This window comes from Polyergus mexicanus, unplaced genomic scaffold (assembly GCF_030449975.1).
Source record: "Polyergus mexicanus isolate NDT 795.1 unplaced genomic scaffold, iyPolMexi1.0 SCAF_6, whole genome shotgun sequence".
In the NCBI taxonomy this organism is placed as follows: domain Eukaryota; kingdom Metazoa; phylum Arthropoda; class Insecta; order Hymenoptera; family Formicidae; genus Polyergus; species Polyergus mexicanus.
The window spans coordinates 1,853,446-1,879,720 of NW_027223326.1; the positions used below are offsets into that span (position 1 = coordinate 1,853,446).

General features: G+C 35.5%; 1 protein-coding gene across 19 annotated transcripts in view; it reads right to left on the reverse strand.

The window, feature by feature from the left end:
* Mhc (myosin heavy chain) overlaps positions 1-26,275 on the reverse strand; it is a 52,696-nt gene that overhangs the window by 18,046 nt on the left and 8,375 nt on the right. For 4 of the 19 annotated variants that reach the window (XM_070296919.1, XM_070296926.1, XM_070296918.1 and 1 more), the window contains exons 4-15: positions 24,397-24,553; positions 23,881-24,110; positions 22,855-22,918; positions 22,079-22,177; positions 21,402-21,505; positions 14,422-14,559; positions 13,745-14,014; positions 10,629-10,799; positions 5,632-5,811; positions 5,030-5,448; positions 3,184-3,301; positions 919-1,182 (exon numbers count right to left, since the gene is read on the reverse strand). In XM_070296919.1, the coding sequence (XP_070153020.1) occupies positions 919-1,182; positions 3,184-3,301; positions 5,030-5,448; positions 5,632-5,811; positions 10,629-10,799; positions 13,745-14,014; positions 14,422-14,559; positions 21,402-21,505; positions 22,079-22,177; positions 22,855-22,918; positions 23,881-24,110; positions 24,397-24,553 (2,214 nt within the window). Of the gene's footprint in view, positions 1-918; positions 1,183-2,281; positions 2,400-3,183; positions 3,302-4,140; positions 4,259-5,029; positions 5,449-5,631; positions 5,812-7,846; positions 8,018-9,423; positions 9,595-10,628; positions 10,800-12,810; positions 12,982-13,744; positions 14,015-14,421; positions 14,560-16,923; positions 17,028-19,532; positions 19,637-21,401; positions 21,506-22,078; positions 22,178-22,854; positions 22,919-23,880; positions 24,111-24,396; positions 24,554-26,275 lie in introns of all 19 variants that reach the window. The other 15 variants (XM_070296935.1, XM_070296934.1, XM_070296933.1 and 12 more) reach the window with 13 other exon arrangements.

Here is a 26,275-nt window from a genome sequence, read left to right on the forward strand (position 1 = left end):
TCGATATATTATTAGGTGTACAAATAAGTTTCCGCCGTTTGACAAAAGTTGGCGCCACCAGTAAGTTATGGTTAAAATTGTCAGATGTAAAACGTCCTTATCGTAAGATTGGACATCAGTCAATAACATAACCTTAAAATATTAGTGATTTTTTATCAGTATAATATATTCTTTTGTGTGCGAAAATGTCGAGTTTTGAGCCGAATAAGCGTCATTTGCGGCAACTTTTGATTTACTTCTTCAATTTGAAGAAATCTGCAGCCGAGGCGTATCGATTGCTTGTAGAAGCATATGGTGAGGCTGCCTTAAGTGAGAGAAGTTGTCGTGAGTGGTTTCAAAAGTTTAAGAACGATGAATTTGACATCGAAGACAAAGAACGTAGCGGAAGGCCGAAAGTGTATGAAGACGCGGAATTGGAAGCATTATTGGATCAAGATTCGTGCCAAAGGCAAGAAAAACTTGCGCTTACATTGGGAGTGACTCAAAACATTAAGTTCCGTTTTTTCACAATAAATGCCCAATTTTTGATAAAAAACGACGGAAACTTATTTGTACACCTAATAAATTTATCAAAAATATATTATCATAATTAATTACGTAATAAAGTTGAAAAACTCTGAAATTTCTTGAAGAAAATTTGATTCTTCTAGAATTAAATCAAATAACTTTTTTTTACAATATATTTCACAAAAATTTCTATTCTTTTTTTAAAATAAAATAAACAAAATTAAAAATTTTTTTAGCCAAAGGTAAATGAAAATCAAATCGAATAGACGTGCATGTATTTTATCGACAAAAAATTGCAAAAATTTGATTGAAAGAAGAAATTGATCAATGACTTAATGTCTTATTGTTAATAATAATTTTCTTTGAGCTAAACGATTCATGTGCAAAGGATAATCTCGAAGAGATACTTACGGCCATCTCGTCCTCGATGCGAGTGACGTTGAGAAGAGGCTTGATCTTCTGCCACAACTTCCACCATGGCCAAGTGCGGAGTTGGAGGTACTTCCTCAGGTTTCTCTGGACGACCTGGAGGGCCAGGCGTTGCTCTTGGAGCTTCTTGTAATCTTTACGGGACAGATAACCTCTGATGTAGGCCTGCATCCAAGATACAATCTTGCTGAGACGCTCGTCGCGAAGTTCCTCCATCTGACCCAAGACTCCGGCACGGAAGAACACCTATTTTTTCGGAGATGAAGAGAAAGCGAAACATTGAGATATCGTTCATCGAGAAGATCCTTCGAGATGATGTATCTTGATTATCAATTCCACGTCATGATTAATAACCGATCTATAATTTGTAATAATTAATGAAATTTATAATAGTCGATTTGAAGAGATTTAAAGATCTCTTCGAAGATTTTTCAATAATCTAAATAATAAAAATCTAAAAAATTGTTTCAGCTAAAAATGATACAAATAGTTATATAGATAATTCTATCAGATAGATATGATCTAATTTTTATTTGATTTTATAATCTCTGAAAGAAAGATAGTAATCATGATACATCGCGTATTAATTAATTTTCACAAACTGGAAATGGCCTTCCATGCCGCTTTTAGCTCAAAAAGATGGTCGTTATTCGACGATAGGATAGAGATTGCTTCACACTTGTCGAGGGATTATATCATGCCGAAAATTGTTTTTTGGCAAAGATATTCTTTGTTAGCGTGACTGATGATAGAACCTCGTCATTAATTTGCCGTTACTCGAACGAAGCTGTAAAACGGTTGGTTAATCGCCGAAGCCACGTAGTGTTAAATTAATTATCGGCGACATTTAATAGCCAACGTTTATATATGACAGAAAAATATAAACATATACAAAAGGAAAGAATATTAAAATAGAAAATATTCTGAAATTTCAGAAATCTTAAAACTTTGAATTTTAAAATCTATTTTTATTTTAATTTTCAAATTTTACTGATTTTTCACTAAATATTTCTGTACCCCGTGAAATTCTTTACAATTTTGAAACTATTATTTTAAAATTGTAATTTGTCAAATTTTTCAATTTAAAAAATGTAAACATTTGATTTTTTTCTATCGTTATTTTAATGTTGGCAAATAAATCATCGATCATGTAAGAATCACATAATTACAAAGTGTCCGAAAGACACTTGCTCCGCAGGATATCCGACGATTGATATTCGATATATCCTGGTGGGTGTCTTCGCGACGTTCGCCGATAATTAACTTCTTTTGGTAAATTTGCGATAGCATTGGCGCGTCATGACGCTACATTGTCACAACGTGGATCACAACAGGTGTCCGATACCTTGGTGTGACCCATGCGGTACTGATCACTGTCCAGATTGATCGCGTCCAAGATGATCTGGGTGGCCTTTTGCGGGTCGCAAGGCTCTTGGACGGCATTGGCGCACAGAATTTTGTATCTGCGTTCGTGGCCGACCATCAAGTTGTCATGTATATCATGGTTTGATGTATTTGGTCATACATATTGATGGTATCGTGTGTATGTGTGTGTGTTCACAAAAAACAGACAGAAAGAAAATCATCACGCCAAGTTAGAGACTTATTGTATTATGGTTCTCGTTGTTGTAGAATCGAGAATATATTTTGTTGGAGATGGGGGGCATTTTGGGCGGGAAGCAAAGAAGGGTAACGGATAGAGTATCCTTCCAGGATACTTTAATTAGGGAGATCCTCTCAGTGTCGATCTCTTCGACAAGTTAAAGCGCGAGTTTTCACGAGAGTCTCACGATCAAAAATTTACAAAATTCTAACATGTACAAATTGAAAGCAACAAAAAGATAACTATCCTATCTTCGGATAAATTATTTTCGTTATAAGAAATCAAAATGATAAAAGAGAATTCTCCGGAATTCTCGCGCTTTAAAAATCTCGTCATCTTTACGTCTACCACCCAGTCGCAAGGAGCATCGACGTGTCAAGGAGTTAAGAGTAGATCACCAACGACAATAAACGCGACAATTATTTGCGATTGACGATGTTCGATGTGATCGAAATTGCATCTCGCCAGATTATATCAATAATTATATTTACTAATCGAGAGATTTTAAAACGATGCGAATTAAAAAAAATGATGACTCTCGATCGTCGACCGTCGTCGATCGCGTTCAAATTCGTGTCTCGAGATGATCATCGTCGGATTTGTCCGCAATTGTTGGAGACGGGGAAGTAGAAAGGAGAACGTGCCTTGGTATGTCCAAGACGGTACATATCAGGATCGAGGCCGGTGGATTCCAGAATGGCCGCGGCCGCATCCTTGGGCTCCTTCGCCTTGTCGACTGCCGCCGGAGCCAAGATTTTGTACCTATACGGATGTCAGGGTATACAGGGCAACGGGGGGGGGGTGGAGGGGGAGGGGGGAAGAGGCAAACGTGCAAACTAATTAATACAGGGGTTCTGGATAAAAGTATTCACAGATTTATATACATCTTCGTCGTCGTTTCAATCGCCTTTCGCTACTTTCCAATTGCTAAATTATTTTTTAAAGGGGTCGAGGTCCCACTCAACATCTCGGGAATTGATACTCTAATCTAATCGGATTCCAAACGAGATTAACGGATACGGAAATCTAATCTGAAGAACCAGCAGGTTCTTTAATCAGCTCTTAAGAGACGAATCGTGGGGAAAAACTGAACGATCAATCGGGTGGGGCATTCGAATACGATCATACACGATAATGACGTTGCATTCAATGAGGAGGAGGACGACGTGCTGAATATCTAGAATGAGATTTCAGCGTGGATCGTCTTTAAATCTCTAAAATTAATGCTCGAATTGATTACAAATTTTTATTACACAGCGTTTCAGCTAGCCTAGGTAGCCTCTGTATTATTAATAATAAAAAATTTTTAATTGAACGAGTAATTTTATCAATCGACTTACATTAGCTTTTCATATTTAAATTATCGCAAGATTTATATGCCGTTATTTCAAAATCAACAAAGTTAATGTATATCATTTATTGCACACATTTTATAGATGCTAAAAATATTCGTGCGACGACTCTAGTGCGAGGAATTTTTGGACCATCCACGCGGAAAGATCTATTTTTGAGACATTCTTTGAATATAGGGTATAGAGTGACTGTAGTCCATTATTGTTTAGAAATATAAATTCATTCCTACAGGGTTATCATCAACTAGCCTTGGTGTGACCGATCCTATAGCTGTCCGGATCGAGACCGATTTCCTCGAAACACTTAGCCGCGGCGACCTTGGGATCGCTTTGGGCCGCCATTATGGCCGGCGCTAGGATCATGTAACTACATGATATACAACATAAAAGTTCAATTACTATGTATATCCAATGCTTAAGAAATTTTTCCGATACTTTCGAGGAAAAAAGATTAATCGAAAAAATTACGACGTTACAGAGAATTTAAATTATAAATTTTTTTTAAACATTTTTGAATATATCGTGAATTATTATTTTAATTCCCCAATAAAGTATTTCAAAACCTATCATTTTTATGTAATTTAATAATTATTACTAAATAAGGGACCTAACTAAGTCTTAAAATAAGAATATTAAATAAGATAGTCTTATATAGCTGTCAAAAAGATCTGCTATTATATTTTAAAGAGATTATATATTAAGTCTTAATAATAATGATCAATAAACCGATCTTTCTTCTGTCTCTCTAATAAAAAAAAAAAAAAAATAGTAATCCAATTTCTCTACATAAACTCAAGAGAAATGGTTAAGTAATAGCAGATTTTTCTAAATTAGAAATTATTGCAAATGTGCTCGAGAAAATTGAGAATGACTATTTTTCAAATCTTCTAAAGTATAAAAGATACAAAATTATATTTTAAAATTATTTAAAAACATTGAAGAAATTTTCTAATAATACTATATCTATAGGTAATAAAAAATATTAAATTATTATTATTTTCAACGCGCGTATATAATATATAAAAGACATTTTAATACTTTAAACGCTTGTAATAGAAGATTCATTCATTTCCTCGAGCCATTGGCTTTTCGATTATCTGCAAAGGTAATTTGATCGATTGAAAGAAGGGAGTCTTACCGTAGCTTGAAATCGGGATACACCATCCTATTGGGGAAACCTTTGCGACAGATACGAATGCCTTCAAGCACACCGTTACAAGTGAGCTGATGCATCACCAAGTGAGAGTCAATCACACCCGGCTGCTTCATCTCGTTGGGGATGATGCAACGGACGAAATGGGGCTGAGTGGCACGCAGAGTGGTCATCAGGTTGTTCAACTGCTCCCTATACGAGGACGATACAGTGGAGAAACCACCGCCCTTCTTGCCACGTCCGCCCTTGCCGCCGCCGCCGCCACCGGCGTCACCGGATTGACCGGGATGATCGGCGAAGATTTCTATCAACAGCTTGTTAGTAGACTTTTTGAATTGGTCGACCACCGTGTCGTTCAGCGGGTCCTTGTTCTTCTCCAGCCAGCCGGTAATATTATACGGTACCTGAAGCCCGAAGAGACTTTCAATTTCACCAATATCAAAATCGAGACAATTATTGGCGAGTCTAACGACATTTTTATAGATTATAAAATTAATTTTTTCGTTTAAGAAAGATAACAAATATGAGTCTCTCTTTTTTGTGTTAAATATTTTTTTTGTAAAAAAATAAGAGAGAATACGACATACGTTGCCGGCGTAATGGCCAATCGCGAAGTGGGCTGCCTGTTGGCCAGGTTTCGGCGGTTTTGGTTTCAGGAAATTGGGACTCTTGCCGAGATGGTTGTTGTTCAGCTTCTCCTCAAAGGTCTTATCCGTGGCTTTCGGGAACATGGACTCTTCCTCAAGGATGGAGAGAATACCCATAGGCTATATCGCGATAAAAGGAACGCAGAAATGCGTTAGAATTCGCTATATCGCGGAAAAACTCGCATTTTCCAAGAGTAGCGTTACGCAAATAGACATAAATAATAATAATAATAATAATTTCTTTCTCGTCGGAATTAATTGTGTAAAGATTTTTCTATTAAATTGCGATAAAATTTCTACGTGAAAATTCCGATCGTAAAAAGAAAAAAAGAAAAAGGAAATTCTCGATCTACGTAATATGTCTGCAAAGTATTTATAAAATATATCTCGCGCGCAGAGCAAATCTCTCGTTAGTGTCTCAACTTTTACTGAAAACAGATTACTAAATACCTCGTTCATAATACCTTGTTATCTACTTGCTTGATAATGTGTCATTAATGTACTTTTATCTCGGTTAATCAATCGCTTTCTCGAATGTAAGATAGGATTTATTGCCGATATATGGATTAATTGCCGATTAATAATTAATCTTGTAAACTACGTACAAGACAAAAAAACTTCAACGCTACTCTTAGTATCGCGTTATCTGTAATTCTACAGAATCGGATATATACCTTGGAGCGATGCTTCGGTAATGATTCTGCGCTTCACTGACGTTTCTATTAATGTTTTCTACATCGTGAAAGTGCAATCATTTTTTTCCGTCACATCGAACTCTCCGTACATTATATGTTACAAGGATATACGATGCGTCGGATCTATCGCGTAATTTTGCATAATTGTAAAATACGCCGATATTATAAAGTTTTTTAAGAGAGACATATATATATATATATATGTATTTTTTTTTTAGTTGTAATTTTACAAGCAAATTTTACTTCAAGAGAGAAATTTATTTAAACGCAGGAAAAAAATACAAAATTTACTTAAATTTAAAATTTCAAAAAAAAAAAAAAGAATTCTTAATACGTTTAATTTAAATAATTATTTATCTGTTCAATTTTTTTTCTTAACCGTATTAAGTAAATTTATTTCAATCTAAATTACTATTCAACATTGTACAAATTCTTAAAAAAAAAAAAAAAAAAAAAAAAAAAAAAGATAAAATAAAAAAATAATAATTTTTCTAGAATTTATAATCGAAATCTTACGCGTTAGATTCGTGACATCCTGATGTAAAGAAAATATACATAATTAAGTACACACAGGCAAGCAACATTGGCAGAAGAGACATATAACATTGACAGACAATCCACGAAGTCGCGACCAAGCTGGATTCAAGCGGTAATTTTCTAGATAAGTTACTGGATCGATAGCAGGATGATCCAGGCTCGAGTCCGTGTCCCGCGCGGACCGATTTACCTTCTCGATCAGATTGATCGTCGGCTCCAAGTCCATGCCGAAATCGATGAAGGTCCAAACAATACCCTCGCGCTCGTATTCCTCTTGCTCGAGCACGAACATGTGATGATTGAAGTATTGTTGCAGTTTCTCGTTGGTGAAGTTGATGCAGAGCTGCTCGAAGCTGTTGTACTGCATCGGAGTTTGTTCATGCACCACACGCCGCACACAGGCACAACAGGCACAAGAGAAAGAGAGAAAGAAAGATAGCGAGAGAAATGAAAAAAGGAGAAAACACAGAGACCAAAAAAAAAAAAAAAACAGGATACGAGCAGGACACCATCCGTGTCCGATCGGGCTGTCCCTCGATCGATCTTAAAATTTCTCGTGGCGCAGTCGGAGAGTGATGGGCATCGAGAAGACAAGATTTCATAATCGATCGTTTGGAAAAAAGTAATAAAGTACTTTCATTTTTTAATATTGATCTAAGTAATTAACGATCGTTTATTCCGATTTCTCGGCAGATCGTGTCCCATCTGTCGATCGACGCCACGAGAGACGGAACAACAGTGACCGAGTAAAAGTGTAACGGTATAGGAAGTGGAGTTAGTTGATCGAGCAGACAGGCAAGACGGATACACATTCAGCGAAGATGCCGTTCCAGAAAAAATGTATGCTTTGTAAATGTGTGTGATTCGGAGAAATCACGAGCCTCCTCTCGTGCGAGATCTGTCGACCTGCCCTTCGGCGGTACCTTCTCGATCAGATCGATAGTCTGTTGAAGATCCATGCCGAAGTCAATGAACGTCCACTCAATGCCCTCACGCTTGTACTCCTCTTGCTCGAGGATGAACATATGGTGGTTGAAGAACTGCTGCAACTTCTCGTTGGTAAAGTTGATGCACAGCTGCTCGAAGCTGTTGAACTGCTCGACCAATTGGCGCAGCAACGAGGACCCATGCGAACGGAGGGGGGATTAAGCGAAGAACAGAGAAAAAAAAACAGGGAAGAACAGCCGTCATTAATGCTGTTTGATGACACGTAAGGAGAACGCTCGACCGATGACTTCGACTCGTAACTTTCATCGTTCGATTACGGGGGGTTGAAGGGCGGAGGGGGGGGGGTGCGGGGGGTCAAAGAGAGAGGGTAATCGACACCAGAGTCAAAGATGCGTCGATAAGATGCGCTCTATATACTCTTGTAATTTACAAAAAAAAGCGAACGTGCGACAAAATCGAAAAAAATTGTAAGAGAATTGTAAGTTTTTTCGCAAAAGTTGATATATTTTAAAGAAAATTAATTTATTAAAAAAATTAAATAGCGAAATATTTGAATAATACTATTTCGGACATGTTCCGCATATATTGTATACCGTATTTAAATACCACACACAGTTTTGATTAATTATTTTAAATATAAATAATCGTGTAAATTTTTATATCTTGATTGACATTATTCAGATAAAAGTAGAAGCTGTTTTTCAATTTTGTCGCATGACACAATGGGAATTGACACTCGCCTGTGCAGTTTATATGGTAAATTTACTTGGGCATCGTGATAAACACCGACAGTACATTCGTCGTGTTAGCTACTTTTACCCAGATAATTAAATTTATCAATTAAAAATTTTCAGGTTAAGTTTCAGGATCGACACTTTATATGCTTTTGTGACGAGGTAAGGGACGCAATTATACTGGGTCATTAATTATCACTATTTATATCTTACAAATTAACTCTCCCTTCTCGAATAAAATTAGTTTCTTGCGAAATTTCAATCTCGTGATAATTTTGCATTTAATTTTTTAATCTAAAACTCGTTGATTTTATTGTTACATCGAACAAAAGTTTTACTTGACGTTCGTCTCAATCTCTTCTTGCGAACCCAGTGAATTGTCGAAGAAAACATGATGAATGCCTGACTATCGTCCAATCCGTTGAACGATCTCTCGAGGGAATATTCTTCACGGGCACGACATTAGTGCCGTTACAGGAATGTGACATCACGGGGAAACACGAAAGGCGAAAAATGTCTTAGGTTAGGTACCCGTACTAAGTACCTTAAAATGTTGCGATCGGCGTTTCTCCGTCATCGTCGAAGAGCCGACGAAGAGAAATTATGATAGACGTAAAAGCACGAAAAATTAGCGAAAGAGTCAACGGCGAAGCAATATCAATGCGATTCAGGTCCTGTTCTTTGCGAGAAATTGGCTTCTCGTTCACAAGCTGGTTCGATATCTCTCGCTCGTTCGCGTCGTCCGTGGAGCCGGATCAACTCTTAGGGAGTTACCGAATCGAGGCGATTAAACCTTGACTCGCGGAGACTGACAATACCTTCTCGATCAGCTCGATACAAGCTAGCAAGTCCATGCCGAAGTCAATGAACACCCAATCGATGCCCTCCTTCTTGTACTCCTCTTGCTCGAGTACGAACATGTGGTGGTTGAAGAACTGCTGCAACTTCTCGTTGGTAAAGTTGATGCAGAGCTGCTCAAAGCCGTTGTACTGTCGTTTTTGCAATTGCACGTGCGTGCGTAGGCGTGCGACGAAGATATGTGGGATAGACGGCAATGGACAGACGAACAGAAAGAGGTAAAGGGTGGAAAAAGGGAGATAAACAAAAATTATTATCAATGAGACGAATATAAAATCAGGCGTGTTTGTGTCACATGTGTATGGAATCTGACGTCTGTATTTTCAATTTATCTCAAAATTCTGAAAAATCTAATCTTAAAGAAAAATAGATTTTATATTTTTGTCCAAATATAAAATATGTATTTTATTTAATTATTTAATCTCTGTGAATAAATTTGTTAAGTAAATCAATTAAAGTTTTATTTCACGTACGCGTTTTATAATGTATGATTCAAATAATTTCATTTCTGTATAATATATGTATTATATTTTTTTTATCCAATTTTTCAGATTTTCAATTTTTAGAAATTTTCACAAATTTTTCACACAATCACATATTAAATAAATAAAAAGAATATATGTAAAGTAAAATATACTTTTTTGAAATTTATAATCCATATCTCCTCGAGTAAAAATTTAATCGTACCTCGGCGTTAAAATGTTTTTTATAAATTTTTACTTTCGATGGACGAATAGAAGCTAGAGCTAGCCTAAGCAAAATGTAAGAAAGATGCGCGCTTATCGAAACAAGACGCGCGATCGAAATCGCGAGATCAACGACACAAAAAGAAAGAAAAAAAAAAGGAAGAGGAGGATCAAAGGATGAATAGAAGTGACTGACGAGGAGATCGAAATAAACAAATTGGCTAACAATCATACAAGAAGACAGTGGACGATCACTTTGTTGAATTTTAGGAAAGTAAGCGTTAGCGTTGCGGTTTCCTCTGATCTGTGATAATAGTCAGGGATTTCCGGCTGCTTAATAACTCAATTCTCGTATTGTCTATTTCGTTCGTTATTCAGCTTTGAATAATATCTTTCTTTCTTTATTTCTGGCCGAACGTCCGTCTGTCGGATTTTTTGTTGGCCAGGATCGATCCGTCGTTTGTGTCGTCTTATTGTACCTTCTCGATCAGATCGATACATGCGACCAGATCCATGCCAAAATCAATGAAGGCCCACTCAATGCCCTCCTTCGTATATTCCTCCTGTTCGAGGACGAACATGTGGTGGTTGAAGAACTGCTGCAGTTTCTCGTTGGTGAAGTTGATGCAGAGCTGCTCGAAGCTGTTGAACTGTTCGAGAGCAAGAAATAGGCATGCATATGTGTATATGTCACTTTATATTTTTCTTTCTTCCCTTTTTTTTTCCCCTCCGCATGTTTTGGCACGTTTTTCTGCACTTTCATGATATTGCCGTCTTGTTCCTTCCTTACACACGTGAGGGGTCAACTTACAAAGGTTTTTCTTTAAAAACACACCTTTTTACAGAATTGTAAAATTATCCCAAGTTTCGTTTCGAAACGACTGATATATATGAAAATATTCTCAATCAAGTTTCTTTTTGATATTTACGGGAAAAAAATTTTTCTTTTTCACTAAAATATTTCTATAAACTAGAAAAATAATTCTGTTATATAACTTTCCTCCATGAAAATTCATTGAACTCTATGAGATAAGAAATCAGATTCGTAAAATATTCTATCGTTTCGATTTATCCGAAACTTCGGGCCGTTTAAGATTTCATTAACGAGAATCCATGGGATTTTATCTACAAGGTGTCCTCGTAATACGAATCGGTGGTGTAGCGCACCGTTTATCGATAGGATAGATTGATGCCAACCTTACCATGATCTAGCATGAGGTCGCTCTTTCGGGTTAAAACTTGTGATACACTGCTAGAATGCTCGAGTATCTTGTTTTCGATGTACAGAATATCGATCGATACAATTTATGCATATTCATCCATAAAATGTAAAAAAAAGTGATTCAGAAATTAAAATTTAAAATTATTAAATATTAAATAATATACTTTATATTACTAAATACTATAAATCGACAAGATTAAATAAAATCTTGATGGCATTAAATTATTTTCACTGGAAGATTTGTTGTAGGATATGCAATTTTTATTTTTATACGAATTTTCAAAAGTATCATCGATTATTCTGAACATGAATTTGTGATTCGTAAGATGTCTGATTACAAACAAAATATCTTTGTAAGTACCAAATATGTGGGGTTCAACAATATTAGTCTACTTCCAATAACTACTACTATCAACTGTAATCAATTGTAGTCAAAGGAGGAAACCAACGTAAAAGGGTTTCTGAACAATCTTGACCGTCCTGTTCGCCAATGGACAGTTAAACGTCGTATATAGTTTATTCAAGAAAAGAAGGCAGTAGACGGATTAATCATCTTTAAACTACCATATTTATTGTACTTTACGTGAAGTCCACTGTTTCGATGATAATAATGGGATATTCGATCGCTAACAATGAGTGAAAAAATTAAACTCTTTACCTCTGATGCTGTGTGTGCCTCTCTTTGACAGAATGAGAATTCTTCGGGAAATCTAAGAGTATGCTTTTCGATAAAGCGATTCCTATGGAATCATGCCGTTTCAATGAAAATTGGAGGCCAATAATCGGAGAAATTCTACTATTTTTATCGAGGCGTGCATTCCAAGAAAAATTGTGGGCATCTAGAAGGGATTTTTTAGAGTCATGCATTTTTTTTCGTCGGGAAATGACTATTCTAATTATAATATCTCGGAAAAAATAATTAAAATATATAGATGCAATTCAGGATGATGCAAAACAATTCGGAAAATTCACGAAGCATTTAAATTCATATTGGATTTACATCTCAAAAGGGGCAATGACGTTTAAGGAATCGTTTATAAAATTATTTAATAAAAATTCTCGAGTTCATTCCGGATAATATAAATTCATTCAGAAGATTAACGTAACGCTTTTAAATTCACGCCGGGATTTACAACCATCCAACAGGCCGGAGACATTCAAGGAAATGTTGTTCAAAAAAATATTGAAAGATATTATTCCGGATAATGTGCGGACTCATTCGAGAATCTAACGAAACGTCTAAGTTCACAGCATGAGGAATAAGAACATCCGGGAAATCCAGGGATCTAAGAAGATCTAAATCATCCTAGGAGAAATTCATATCTCATCGAGATTAACGGTTAACGACAAGATTAACGTGCGACTAACTAGGGACCTACAAAGATCTATAGATCTCCTAGAGAGATCGCGTTAGGGAGGAGGGCGGATCGATCGTTCACCTTCTCGATCAGCTCGATACAAGCAAGCAAGTCCATTCCAAAGTCAATGAACTGCCAGACAATTCCCTCCTTCTTGTACTCCTCTTGCTCAAGCACGAACATGTGATGGTTGAAGAACTGTTGCAACTTCTCGTTGGTGAAATTGATGCACAGCTGCTCGAAGCCGTTGTACTGCGAGATACCGAGGTACCGTGGTATATAATTACGGGTTCTAAAGGAAAATCTTTCGACGACTCTGATTCGATACGATCGGCTCGAAACACCATGCGAATACCGATTCGCTTCTCGTGACTCTCGCTCGATTTCGAGAGCCTCTTTCTTTCCTGCCTTACTTCGTCGTGGGAGAAAGTGAGGTTCGTGTAATGATCAAAGGTGTCAATTTTTCACACCTTCGGCGTCATTTTTTTTCTCCATGCGATCAATTTCATTTACGATCACGTCGACGATTTAACAAAAAAAAAAAAAAAAAAAAAACTGTTGTTTTTCTTTTTGATACAGGGTGCGCTGGAGAAGCAGTATAATAATCAGCAAAATTTATTTTCTATCAATATTGAATTAAATATTAATATTTAATATTAAATAATTAAAATGCATATTATTAAATTCGATCAATCTCTGTCTAAAATTAAATCTATCTTAAAGAATAGAATTGTACGTTTTGGTCGTACTTTTTTAATCAGCCAAATATCGATAGAAAATACTGTCTTATCGTTATTATACAAACTTTTCGAGGCATCTTTTGTATGATACAACAACGATATTTTACTAAAAATATTTTTTCAATGTCTGTACCCGAGAGCTATAATGGACGAAATAATAAAATATAAATCGCTAAAAATTTTACGCAAAGATCGTCGACGATCACGTTGACGTATATATATATATATATTTGTGTGCTTGTATGTTTATGTGTCACATCTCGGGGAAAACTTACGTCGAAGATCTCGAAACCGGCGATATCCAGTACACCGATAAAGTGCTGCCTCTTTTGCTTGGTATCCAGGGTCTCGTTACACTTCTTCACTAGCCATTTGAACAATCTGTCGAACATCGCCTTCGACATGGCGCCCACAGAGTAAGCTACCTGGTCCTTATTACGACCCTGGGTAACGAACTCGTTACCGACCTTGATTCTTGGCTTCAGCAAGTTTTTGTAAAGATCGGCACAGTCGCAACCAAGAAGCTTAGCTACGCGCTCACCTTCCTGTAATGCAAAGCGTGATTATTTCTTCTTCCGGCAACATTCTTTCTGATCTCACTAATTCGAGGAGAAGTGTCATATTAAAATAGTGTCCGTTTTCGAGACGAATAAATTTTAATTTAGAGATACATATTTTGACACATATGTAAAAAAGATATGAAAATATCTTTCGGTGGCAAAAGTCGCGAAAGTACTTAAGAGATTTCGAAATATTCCTACAAATAAAGAAAGAAATAAATAGTGCGTTAAAATTGGCGAATTTAAAAAAGTAAAATAATTCAATTATTTTATATCATGTTAAAAGAATCTTCTATACATCATTGTTAAAAATGGCAAAAATAATAAAAAATCGTTTGTCATAAGTACAACTATTATAGTTTCTGTAATATAGCTATTTGTGAAGTTCTCACCTCAGTGCCATCGGCTTCGGCCTGTTCCTCACGACCCCTTTGCTTGAATTTCATGCCACCCATATGCATGACGGCCGCGGTGATCTTGTAGATGTTGTCCTTCTCTTCCTGGGTGAAGCCCAACACGTCGAAGGCTTGCTGTTATAGAGAGAAGCCTCATTAAAATCTTCATTTCATCGACATTCTCACGTCAGAGAACGTTTAATATTACGAGGAATTGATTCGTGAAACGTATTCTAAATTTTTCAAAGATGCTTTACTATACTTCGTTCTGAATTTTATTTAGGATATCGCTTCAGAAATTTAGAAACAGAAAAACAAGTGGTATATTTAAGTTAAATTAGAAGATAATTTAATGATTCTTTATTATGAATCGAATTCAGAGAAAAAGATCATTAAAAAAAAAAAAAAAAGGATAATCCTTAGACTTCTCCGACGTGATTCTTGTTATCAGTTTCAATAAATTTACATAGACAAGAGCGACAATTAGTGAAAACACACAAGGACGACACAAATAGTTACACTCCCAAGCACGCCAAACAATCGATGTGATATATTACATTATACATTGCTCGGCTTTTGCGTTGGAAGTTGCGTAAAAGAAAAGAGAGAAAGAGGAAGAAAGCTAGCGCAGCATCAAGCACGATTTCATCACATTATTGATTAAGGTCGTTTAATTGACGATCAATCGAAACTTCTATCTTAGATGTTGAAAAGATTTGAAAGAAAACTCTTCAAAATTCTTAAATTTTTACAAATTGTCGATCGATTATAAACCTAGATTAATTGATCTTTAACCAATTAAACTAGAAATTAAAGTTAATCGCGACATTGATCGAAAAAAGAAATGACCGTAAAAATTCAGCTTCAATCAATCATGGGTCAATCGATTCTCCGTTTCTAATCATAATTCTGAAAGAAATCGAACAATCAATCGGATTAAGATTGAAGTCGTACTGACTATTGATGAAATTGATCGGAAGCGTTCTCGCCGTAACGACGAGACGAAAAGCGAAAGCGAAGCTCGTGTTACGTGGCGATAGCTTCATTTCTCTGACAATGTGCTAGCTCCTGGTGTCAACGTGAATTAACACCGTCCACATAGTCTCTCAGGACTACTCTACACGACTACAAGAAGAGAAAGAAGAAGAAAAAGAAGTAGAAAATTTGAAGAGGAGACGACGAGAGATTGCGAGCTGAATCTTTAAATCGCAAAGTTCCTCCTTCGTGATAAAGAGGAACAAAATCGCCTTCAGGGTCAGCCTAGACGATTTCTCGTCGTGTCGATTCTAGCCCCTCTGTTCCTTTAAGGGGCAACTTGGATCGTCGTTCTCCTTTACTCGACGTCGCCCTCGATCGATGAAGAATCGCTTCTTCGAGGCTGCGTTTTCAAATCTACCAAAGTTTTAACCTGGGGATTGGGAGGGGGGGGGGGAATCTTCCTACAGGGAAAAAGTAATTAACAAGGGTATCAACGGGATTGTTAAATACTGGGACGTAATGTTTGAAGTATCGTCGAAGTAGAGTCGAGAATTCTCTCGAGATTTCTCTAGTTTCTCCAGGTAAAAAAAATGGAGTCGGTATCAAAGAAAGAGCAATAGTATTACCGGAAGGAGGTGGAAATATCGTACAATTATGTATATGATAATTATGTGGAGATTGATAATAAAGCAACAATATTTGTCTAATATGTAATATTTAATTAAATTTTATATTTAAAATTTTTATTTTTAATATTCTCTTAATTAATATTAAAATAATATATATATATATATATATATATATATATATATATATATATATATGATAATAATATGTATAATGTGTTACACATAAGATAATGTTTATATAATATTAATATGAAATAAATAGCAATATATTATATTTGGTAATTATTACATTGATTTTTACATATAGATTTTTTTATTTATTCAAAAACTCATAAACGGAAAAAAAATCGATAGATTAAAATAAATTCTTTTCATCTATTTATAATTATGAATGCATGAAAAATAAAAGGCGAGAAACTCGAAAACATTTGAAACAACAATAAATCGAAGATCAATTAAAAATTAAATTAATTTTCAAGATTAATTTGATAATAAATAAAAGAATATAATTCGAAAATCGAGTGACAATATTAAAGAAGCGATAATTTTAATCAATTATATTGCCGCTCATTATCGTCATTATGTAATATGTATACCGATATCACATGAACCAAATATCTGAGACAATGAAACAACAGCGATGCTAATCATCAAAAGTTTAATTTATTATAATGGGATCATTTCGTTTTTGATCTAACAATAAAATATTCTCTTGATCTGATCGACATCGCTGTACTAGCAGGGATGAGTTCATATAGTATACTCAAATGATCTAAAGATACAGGGTTGATATTTTTATAGACAAAGGAGGAGTAAGGGGGAGGAGGGAGGGGGGGAGGAAAAGGAGGAGCAACCTTTCCTCACAACCGGGGTAATAACTAAGAGGACTTACGTCCGTCAGTAAACATTCCTCGCCATCATCGACGTTGGGGATCGTGATCTTTCCTTGAGATACGTTGTAATAGTCGTATATGTTGTTGGACAAGTAACACATTTCTGCGAAGCATTTCAAAGAACAAAGTTGCAATTTCAAAAATCATTCTCGATATTCAATCTCGTTTGCGAAGATCCGATTATCGGTCCAACCGATCATCTATCAGCGGCCGTCGACTTGAGATGCCAAGCCTATCAATATTGTGCTGTCAATTTTTGAGACTTGAAACTTTAGTATAACTATAATTTCTTCAGAAAAATTTTACAGGATTTTACATCTTACATTGAAAAGATATCTAATAATGATATATATATATATATATATATATATATATATATATATATATATATATATCCTTTTATCTCAAAAAGATATATTTTCTCCTTAAAAAGTTCACATAGCAATTCTGACAAACTAATTAGCAGAATTTTACAAGAAGAAATTCTCTCTTTTATCGATGCTATTTTATCTCTGAAATACCTATAATATTTCAAAAACTGATTTTCTTTCTTCTCAATATTATGTTTATTTAAAACTTATTTCTTTTATTTTTGAGAGAAGAATTTCTTAAACTCCATTTAACACAAAAAAAAAAAAAAAAAAAAAAAAAAATATGATACCTCCCAAGAAAAATTATTCGGAAGACAATTGGAGTCTCAAAAGAGAGGAAAAACGAAGAGATTATCACGCCTTTTTTCTGCGAGTGCGCGTTTCTAACAGCCTGGCGCATACATACATATATGGGGTGGACGATAAATTTGAGGTGGACGTATCGGGGAGCGGGGCGATCGGTTACTACCGTATTTCGACAGAAGAGAATATTTCTCCAGTGTGAGAAAGCCTCGCGCCCCCAATCTCCCCGCACCCCGATTGCGGCGGCAGGCAGCTTTCGCAGGCGGGGGGCGAGGGGGTGGCGAATCCTCGGGCAAACCTCAGCACCACTTTGCTCATCATTCAAAGAAGAAGAAGAAGAAAAAAAAAAGATTCGTTTCAATATATTACATAAATTTAAAACTACGCCAGCTGAACTAAAAAGAGCATCTCTATTGCTGTTTAATAAGAATTAAAAAAAACATAACTTTATAAATTGATGAAATATTTAATAATTATTGTGCTATTAATTAAAAATAATTATTAAAATAATTTAATTTTAATCGCCTAATAAATAATCCCTATAAAATTATCCTTCTAAGACTCTTTAATATTTTTCCCGCGGCAAAACTCTTGATCTGCAATGTATAAATTAATGTTGTTAAATAATTTCATAAGAAGCCAAGGGGGTCTGAATTTCGCCGAGGCTCAGTGACACCCTGGGGGCTGGACTTACATCCGTTGCATCCATCTCCAGACCATCGTTGACTCCCGGAATTCTGGTCTTACCCTGGTTAATGTACGAGTAGTTGCTGATCCGGTTGCTCAGCATGGTCAGTTCTGTATTAGTTCACATTTTCGATTTTCAACGCTCGATCTTATAATTGGCAAGCGAGCGATCGCGAGCGATCACCGTCGACATCACTTCGAGTCGTTTTGTCATTGAAAAAATTTTATTGTATTTCCCTTTTCTTCTCGGGAAGAAAATTTTCATCGCATTAATTTGATTAACGAACAATTTGTAATCTGTAATCAATCATTTTTGCCATAAATTACACATTTAATTTAGGATTGATTAAATATCATGATTAAATCAAAGAATTAATTAATTTGAATACTTTCGTCTAAAAGTGATCGAAGTCGTCGCTCGCGATGATTTGCAGAAAGAAACATGGCAAGTTATTGGTGGCGAGTATTCGCTGAAAGAATGATAGAGCGATAGAGAAGAGAGAGAAATTAAGAAAGAAAAGAGAAGAGAGAAGTTAACACAGATGTCCGTGTAATGCTGTAAAAATATGTCTCGTTAATCGTGTGATATATTGAAGAGCTGTAATGAAGATATAAAATAGCAAAGAGATAAAGAGAGGAAGAAAGTAAGAGGAAGAAAGAAACATTAAATAAGAGAGAGATACAGATAACACATAAAGAGAGAAACATACAGAGAGATAACGCATAAAGAGAGATAATAACACAAATATTCATTTCACATATACAAGAAAAACAAAATATGCAAGTAAAAGCTGATACAGAAGGTTCAGAGTGTGTGGAAAAAAGAATCGTCGCTCAGTGTAATATTTAATGAGCGACAATACTTGTCCAAAAGCGATTACTTCTCACATACGGAAAGGCGACAATTGTGTACACAGAGTATTTAATGCTTAGATAGACCAGTGAATCTCGAGTAGAAAGTGTAACGATTAATAGAATCATCAATTTAAGAAATGACGATAAAATTACATGTTAAATTACACGAGAAAAGATTACTTTTTTTCTGCAGAAAACCGTGAAAAGCTTTTGTAAAAAAAACTTTAAAGATATAACAGAGAGGAATAAATATTTTTTACGTTACTAATAATAAAGAATTATTTAATTATTTATTTATTATAAAAAAATATCTAAATAAAATAAATAAGAGTTTATTTTATCTAAACGCGATCATTGACGCCGGGCTGATTCTGTCCGGTCGTTGCACTTACATCGGTAACCAAAAGCTCTTCGCCGTCATCGAGACCGGGTATCGTCGTCTTGCCTTGCGACACAAAGTAGTAGTCGTGGATGTTGTTGGTCAGCAGCAACATTTCTACAGGATGACCGGGTAGAAAAAAAAAAACATGCGGGTGGTTAAAACAGTCGATAGTGGACCATGCTCCCTGCTGGTTTTCCATCGTGCTACATTGCGGGAGGTCCTATCTACAGGGAATCTGTGAACCCTTATGAGTTTGCGGGTTCTCTGCGTCTCAAAAAGGTAGAGATGTCGGGAAGAACAAACAATTATAAGACGAAGCTACCTGTACTCATCAGGGGTTAGCTCGACGAGAAAACCACCAAACGACTTGTATTTCCCTGTCAAAATTGTATCTTTTTATAAGTATTTTATTTATTTAAAAGAAACTCGTTTAAAAATCAAAGAATTTGCCTTTATCTCGCATTAAGATATTTTTGATAAATTATCTTGATAGGTGTACAAATAAGTTTCCGTCGTTTTTTATCAAAAATTGGGCATTTATTGCGAAAGAGCGGAACTTAATGTTTTGAGTCACTTCCAATGTAAGTGCAAGTTCTTCTTGCCTTTGGCACGAATCTTGATCCAATAATGCTTCCAATTCCGCGTCTTCATACACTTTCGGCCTTCCACTACGTTCTTTGTCTTCGATGTCAAATTCATCGTTCTTAAACTTTTGAAACCACTCACGACAACTTCTCTCACTTAAGGCAGCCTCACCATATGCTTCTACAAGCAATCGATACGCCTCGGCTGCAGATTTCTTCAAATTGAAGAAGTAAATCAAAAGTTCCCGCAAATGACGCTTATTCGGCTCAAACCTCGACATTTTCGCACACAAAAGAATATATTATACTGATAAAAAATCACTAATATTTTAAGGTTATGTTATTGACTGATGTCCAATCTTACGATAAGAACGTTTTACATCTGACAATTTTAACCATAATTTACTGGTGGCGCCAACTATTGTCAAACGGCGGAAACTTATTTGTACACCTAATATAATTTTTTGTTTATTTCTTAAAAATCGTATTTAAGGAATTTTTCTAAGTTATTTTTATGCGCGTATTCTCCGAAAGGCTCTGAGAAAGAGTCAAGCAGTTTGAAATGGTTTTTTCATCTACGATATCAACTCAAATTACTCTCTCAAAGTATGTTTCTGCAGTTTCACAGCTCTGCTACTCCTTCTGCGGATTGCGCTAGGAGAATGATATTATATACAAGATGTTCCAGCTCTCGTAGCAGAAATGTCTACTAACACACTGATACGTTACACAAGAGATACGTGTCCGTCGTCATCGAATTTCTTGAAATATAATAATTTTATGTAATTTCTCTTTTAAGAAAAACAACGGCGAACAACGTAAAATAAAAATTATTTTAATCAAATAACATTTCTACAAATTGTACTAATAAAAATCAATCAACTCTGCAACTTAAATTTTTTGAAATTTAAGATCATTAATTTTCTTTTATCGATTAAAATTTCTTTACTTTAAAACAATTCGATAATTTATCAAAGATGTCGAGTCTGAATAGATTTTTTTTCTCATTTGAAATCATTGATATTAATTAAAAAGTAATTTAAATCCAAAATTTGATTGAGAGGAAAAATCGGACTTCGACGAACGCGTCTCCCCCATGTGCGATAACCTCGTTTTAGAGGCATTATTATTGCCTGCTACAGTTTTTCCAGGCAATAGTTAATTTAAGAAAACTACCGATTGGCCAACAATCGAGTTTAAGATGTCATATACATGGGGAGAGGGGGCCGCAAGAGGTTGGCAAAGGTAAATGAGAGGCGAGAACCCTGCGATATTCGTCATCGTCAGGTCCTTACGTCGGTCAGCAGACACTCCTCGCCGTCGTCGACATTCGGGATCGTCGTCTTGCCCTGAGATACGAAGTAGTAATCGGTGATGTCGTTCGTAAGGAGGCACATGTCTGCATGGAAGTGAGGGACACACATAATTTTTTAGTGAGAAACTTTACTTAGATGTGTACGAAGAAGAAGGGCGACCTATCTGGACGATTATCGCGCCTCAAATTTACACGCGGATCCTTTCTCTCTTCCCAGCTCCCGCAGCCACCTGTCTCATCTTCCTGACCTAATCTCGTTATCGGGATTAAGAGGGATCGTGAAACCGTCCCGAAAAAAATGACCGCTACCTCGAAAAAATTAATTTCTCATCTCGTGAATAATTAATTAGATGTAATTTTATGCTATATTTAATATTATTTTCTTGTGAAATGAATAATTTATACGATGAATTTCTCATATAAATATAAATGCAATATATTAATTAAACTAAATTAAATATTTAATTTAATTTAATTAATTAATTTTTCGTTATATTATATTTCAGAAATATATAATTAATTTTTCGAGACAGCGATAATTTATCAATACGATTCTGAGAAGAAAAATATAATTGATAAAAATCTACGCGTCGTAATCTTATTTAAATTTCGATCAGCTCTCAGTTTCTCTTCCTCGCGGAATATTAATAATCTTACCCTTCAATCCCTTGACTGATCCGGACATCATCTGGTAGAAGATGTGATACGAACGTTCCAGAGACTGTTGAGAGATGACACGAGCCTTCTCCAGCAGATCTATATAGAAGAAAAGATCATTTTATAAATACACACAGCGTATACCGTGAAAAGAATACGTTATAATTTCAGCAAAAGTATCGAATAAATTTGATTAAAGTTCATTGAAAACATCTATGGTAAATAAAAAAGTAGCGCTTGCACTGTATCTTTTTGGAAAATATTGAAAGAGCTCATTTCAATCGCGTCATTAAAAATAGCGATGATAATTGAGAGATTGATCGAGTTAAAATAATTGACTTAATATAATAATTTCATTTGCCTTACAAGTGATTAAAAATAATAATTTTTCATGCCGATAGAAATTTATAACGAGCAGCCGTATTAAAAAAAAAAAAAAAAAGAGCGCGTGATACATTGTTGTTTATAGCAGAAAATTAAGTAAGGGAATCAAGTTATGCGATGACGCGAGCGAAATTTCAGTCAAACGAAACGAAACGAAGCGAGCGGTCGCGCAAAAATAACCGTACGCAATCGTGAAGAACAGCTCGGAACGATGAACAGGCGAATCGAAGCCAACTGCGCCTCTACGGTATATGTGTTGGATCGTGACGATAATAAACGCGTTCCTCTTCCGTCACCTTGACGTGACTATTAAACATCGATCGCGGTTAACTGCGCAAAATTAATAACCGCGATTTCTTTCTTGCAATATTCGAAGATAAATCGATACTCACAAGTCTCGATATCAGCACCGGCCAGTTTTCCAGAGGGACCAAAGTGAATACGGATGAATTTACCCTATTCGTAGAAGAAAGGACAAAAGTGTATAAATTAATTTTCATCTATTAAAATAATAAAACTTTATTGAACTCTCAATCGCGCTCGACGAAAGAAATCAATCATATTAAACGATATTTTTCAATCTTATGTATTATTTTCATAAAATAGATTTAAATCAAAGAAAATCTGAATTATCACGATTTTAATTTTAAATTTAATATTTAAAGAAATATTATATTTCTGAGTTTTAAAATAAAATTTTCATACAGCAGGCTCCTCTTTCTCTCATCCTGTCTACATTTTCTGGAACGCTATTATAAACTTTTTCGTATAAGCAATCGTTTATCTTGGCCAAATATATTAGGTGTACATCTTTGCTTCCGCCGTTTTCCTATAGATGGCTTTAGCGGTAAGTAGTGGTCGAAATAAATACATCATAGACGTCATGCAATAAACTTGGGCATCTGTCAACATAACCTCATAGAAACATTAGTCGATTTGTGTCTGCATCATAAAGTTATTCTCGATTGAAAATGTCAGTTTACGAGCCAAATTCTCGTCATTTGCGGGAGGTTTTAATTTTCTGCTTCAATATGAAGAAATCTGCGGCTGAGGCTCATCGAATGCTCTCAAATACTTATGGTGAAGCCGCTATTAGTGAAAGAACGTGTCGCGAGTGGTTTCAACGCTTCAAGAAACGGTGATTTTCACGTCGAAGACCGGCATAGCGGTGGAAGAGAGAAGGTTTTCGAAGATGCAGAATTGGAGGCATTACTTAATGAAGACTCGAGTCAAAGTCAAAAAGAATTGGCACGATCATTGGGAGTGACTCAACAAGCAATAACCAGTTTTTTACAATAAAGCCTCGAATTTCGGAAAAAAAAACGGCGGAAGCAAAATTGTACACCTAATAGTAATGACTATTTTTTGCCTTATTGGACGCTTCGCGTATATTTAAGCGTTGAAATAGAAGCACTTACGAAACGGGAGGAGTTATCGTTACGGACGGTCTTGGCGTTACCGAAAGCCTCCAGGACGGGATTGGTTTGGACGACCTGGTCCTCCAGAGAACCCTTCTTCTTATCTGACTCCTCCTTATCTTTCTTAGTTGAGGCACCGACGGTAGCGAAATACGCGATTACCTTTTTCGTGTTCTCAGTCTTTCCGGCACCAGATTCACCAGTGATCAACATGGACTGATTCTCGCTGTCTGTTGGGAACAAGAGACACAGAGTTTACATAACGACACTAAAATCGTTTTTTTTTGTTTTTTTTTTATAACTATGTTATCTCTAAAAATTGAGAAAAATATCTTTTACCTATCTTTTACATATAATTCTATCCACTAATTTCGAGATAAATTAATTTAGCTTAATCGTTAGCAAAAGTTATATGTCTCGATGTTTTTGTGTCAAAAGTATTACAATATGACTTTTCTCAACGGTATCGCAATTAATATAATTAATATTGCCTTGCATAAATATGTTTTTACGCACTGGTAAGCATGTTGACGTAAGCTCCATCAGAAATGGCGAAAATGTGCGGCGGCACTTCATTACGCCTCTTGCCGCGATACAGTTTGGCGCACCTGTGAGTGTAGACGGGGAATCTTTTATAGGGATTGATAGCCACGCAGAACAGGCCGGAATAGGTCTGCAAAAGTAAACAGATCAACGACATCATTTAAAGATCCATCAATATACACGCGAAAGATCGGAATCTAGGACGACGCTTTTATAGCTTGACCGGACCTTCACGGTTCGCCAGAACCAAGATCCTTTTGATCCTGAGCATCAAATCCGTCTCCCACAAGAGAGGATCACATCGCGATTACGTGCACAAAAAAATTATCGACACTTTTCTGCTATTCGAGATTCCAAAATCAATGAGAAAAATTACTTCAATTATCGCAAACGATATCAATTTTTGATCTAATAAAATATAAGATTTAAATGTTATAAAAATTTATAGAAAAATCAAAAGAGAAATTTTTTTTTAAATCCATGAATTTAATAAAATAATAAATATTATAAATTTAACATAAAATAGGTTATTTGTAATAATTTAATTCGATTTTGTTTAAACTTCGAACAGCTGAACTTTGTCTGTATAATATCGATAATGTCTGATTAATGCAGAATCGAAATCTTCATATCGATAAAAATTAAATTATGAATAAATTAATATTACCCATAAATAATATAAAATTTAAGTGCAAATAAAAATTAGAAAATATCTATTATGTATATAATATTTTTTAATTTATTATATAAATCGAAAGATTCAATAAATCAATCAGGCAATATCGATATTAGCGAAAGATACACATAAATTAATCAAAATAGAAAAAAAAAACAAATTGATGCAGGAACAGTCCATCTTCCATCATAGCGAATGCAACTCGTGTCTCGAAACGAGAGCATCCTTCAGAATCTCGGCTTTGTAAGTTACGTAGAGCGCTCTCAATTAAACACAGTGGATAAAAACATTCAAAAAGAGGAAACAAACATAGAGCAACAGAGAGATAGATCGATCGCATATTTCGTGCGAATCGAAAAAGGGAAAGATATCGTGAAGAATTTATTGAAGTATATTTTGGCAATAATTGGGAAAACATAAAATAAGAATGATACTTCTTGCTTTACTTCTTTTTAACGTGAAGAAATTGTCAAATTGACGATCAAATTATGAGATAAATATCATTATCCCGAGGAAAAGATATAATTTTCAATATCGAAAAAATCACAGAACGTCGCGGCACGTCATATTGTGCTTTGTAACGACGTCATTCTCTGACTAAAACAAAAACTCATGCACCCTCCGATGATTAAAAAGTATAGAGCGTACACAAAAGTCATGGTCCTTACGAAAAAAGGATTATAAAGAATGATAAAAAGATCGATAAGAAGTCAGGAGACATCGTGGCACGTCACGGTGCTTTCTGTGACGATGTCGTCCTCTCATTTTGAAGATAAATGAATGAATAAATAAAGGTGGAGAAAAGATCATGCATTCTCGAATGATAAAGATATCGAATGGGAAAAAAACCTCGAGATTATCCTTGCGAGAGAAGGATCATCGATAAAAAATGGAGATTAAAAAAAAAGCCAAGAAACGTCGCGGCACGTCATCGTGCTTTAGGACGACGTAATCTTGAAGGATTCGTATCCTGGCGAGCCTTTCATCGCGGATAAGGAACTGACGACAAAGTAAAAACCCGAAGGATCATCTAGGAACATCGCGTAACGCGTCCTGGCGTTTTTAGCGACAAGAGTCAATCCTTCGGAACGTCGTCATTCGATAAAATTCTGAAAGAAAAACGCGAGATCTCGGGCGGCTCGCAAACAGGAGAGAAACACTCGAGACAAAGCTAGA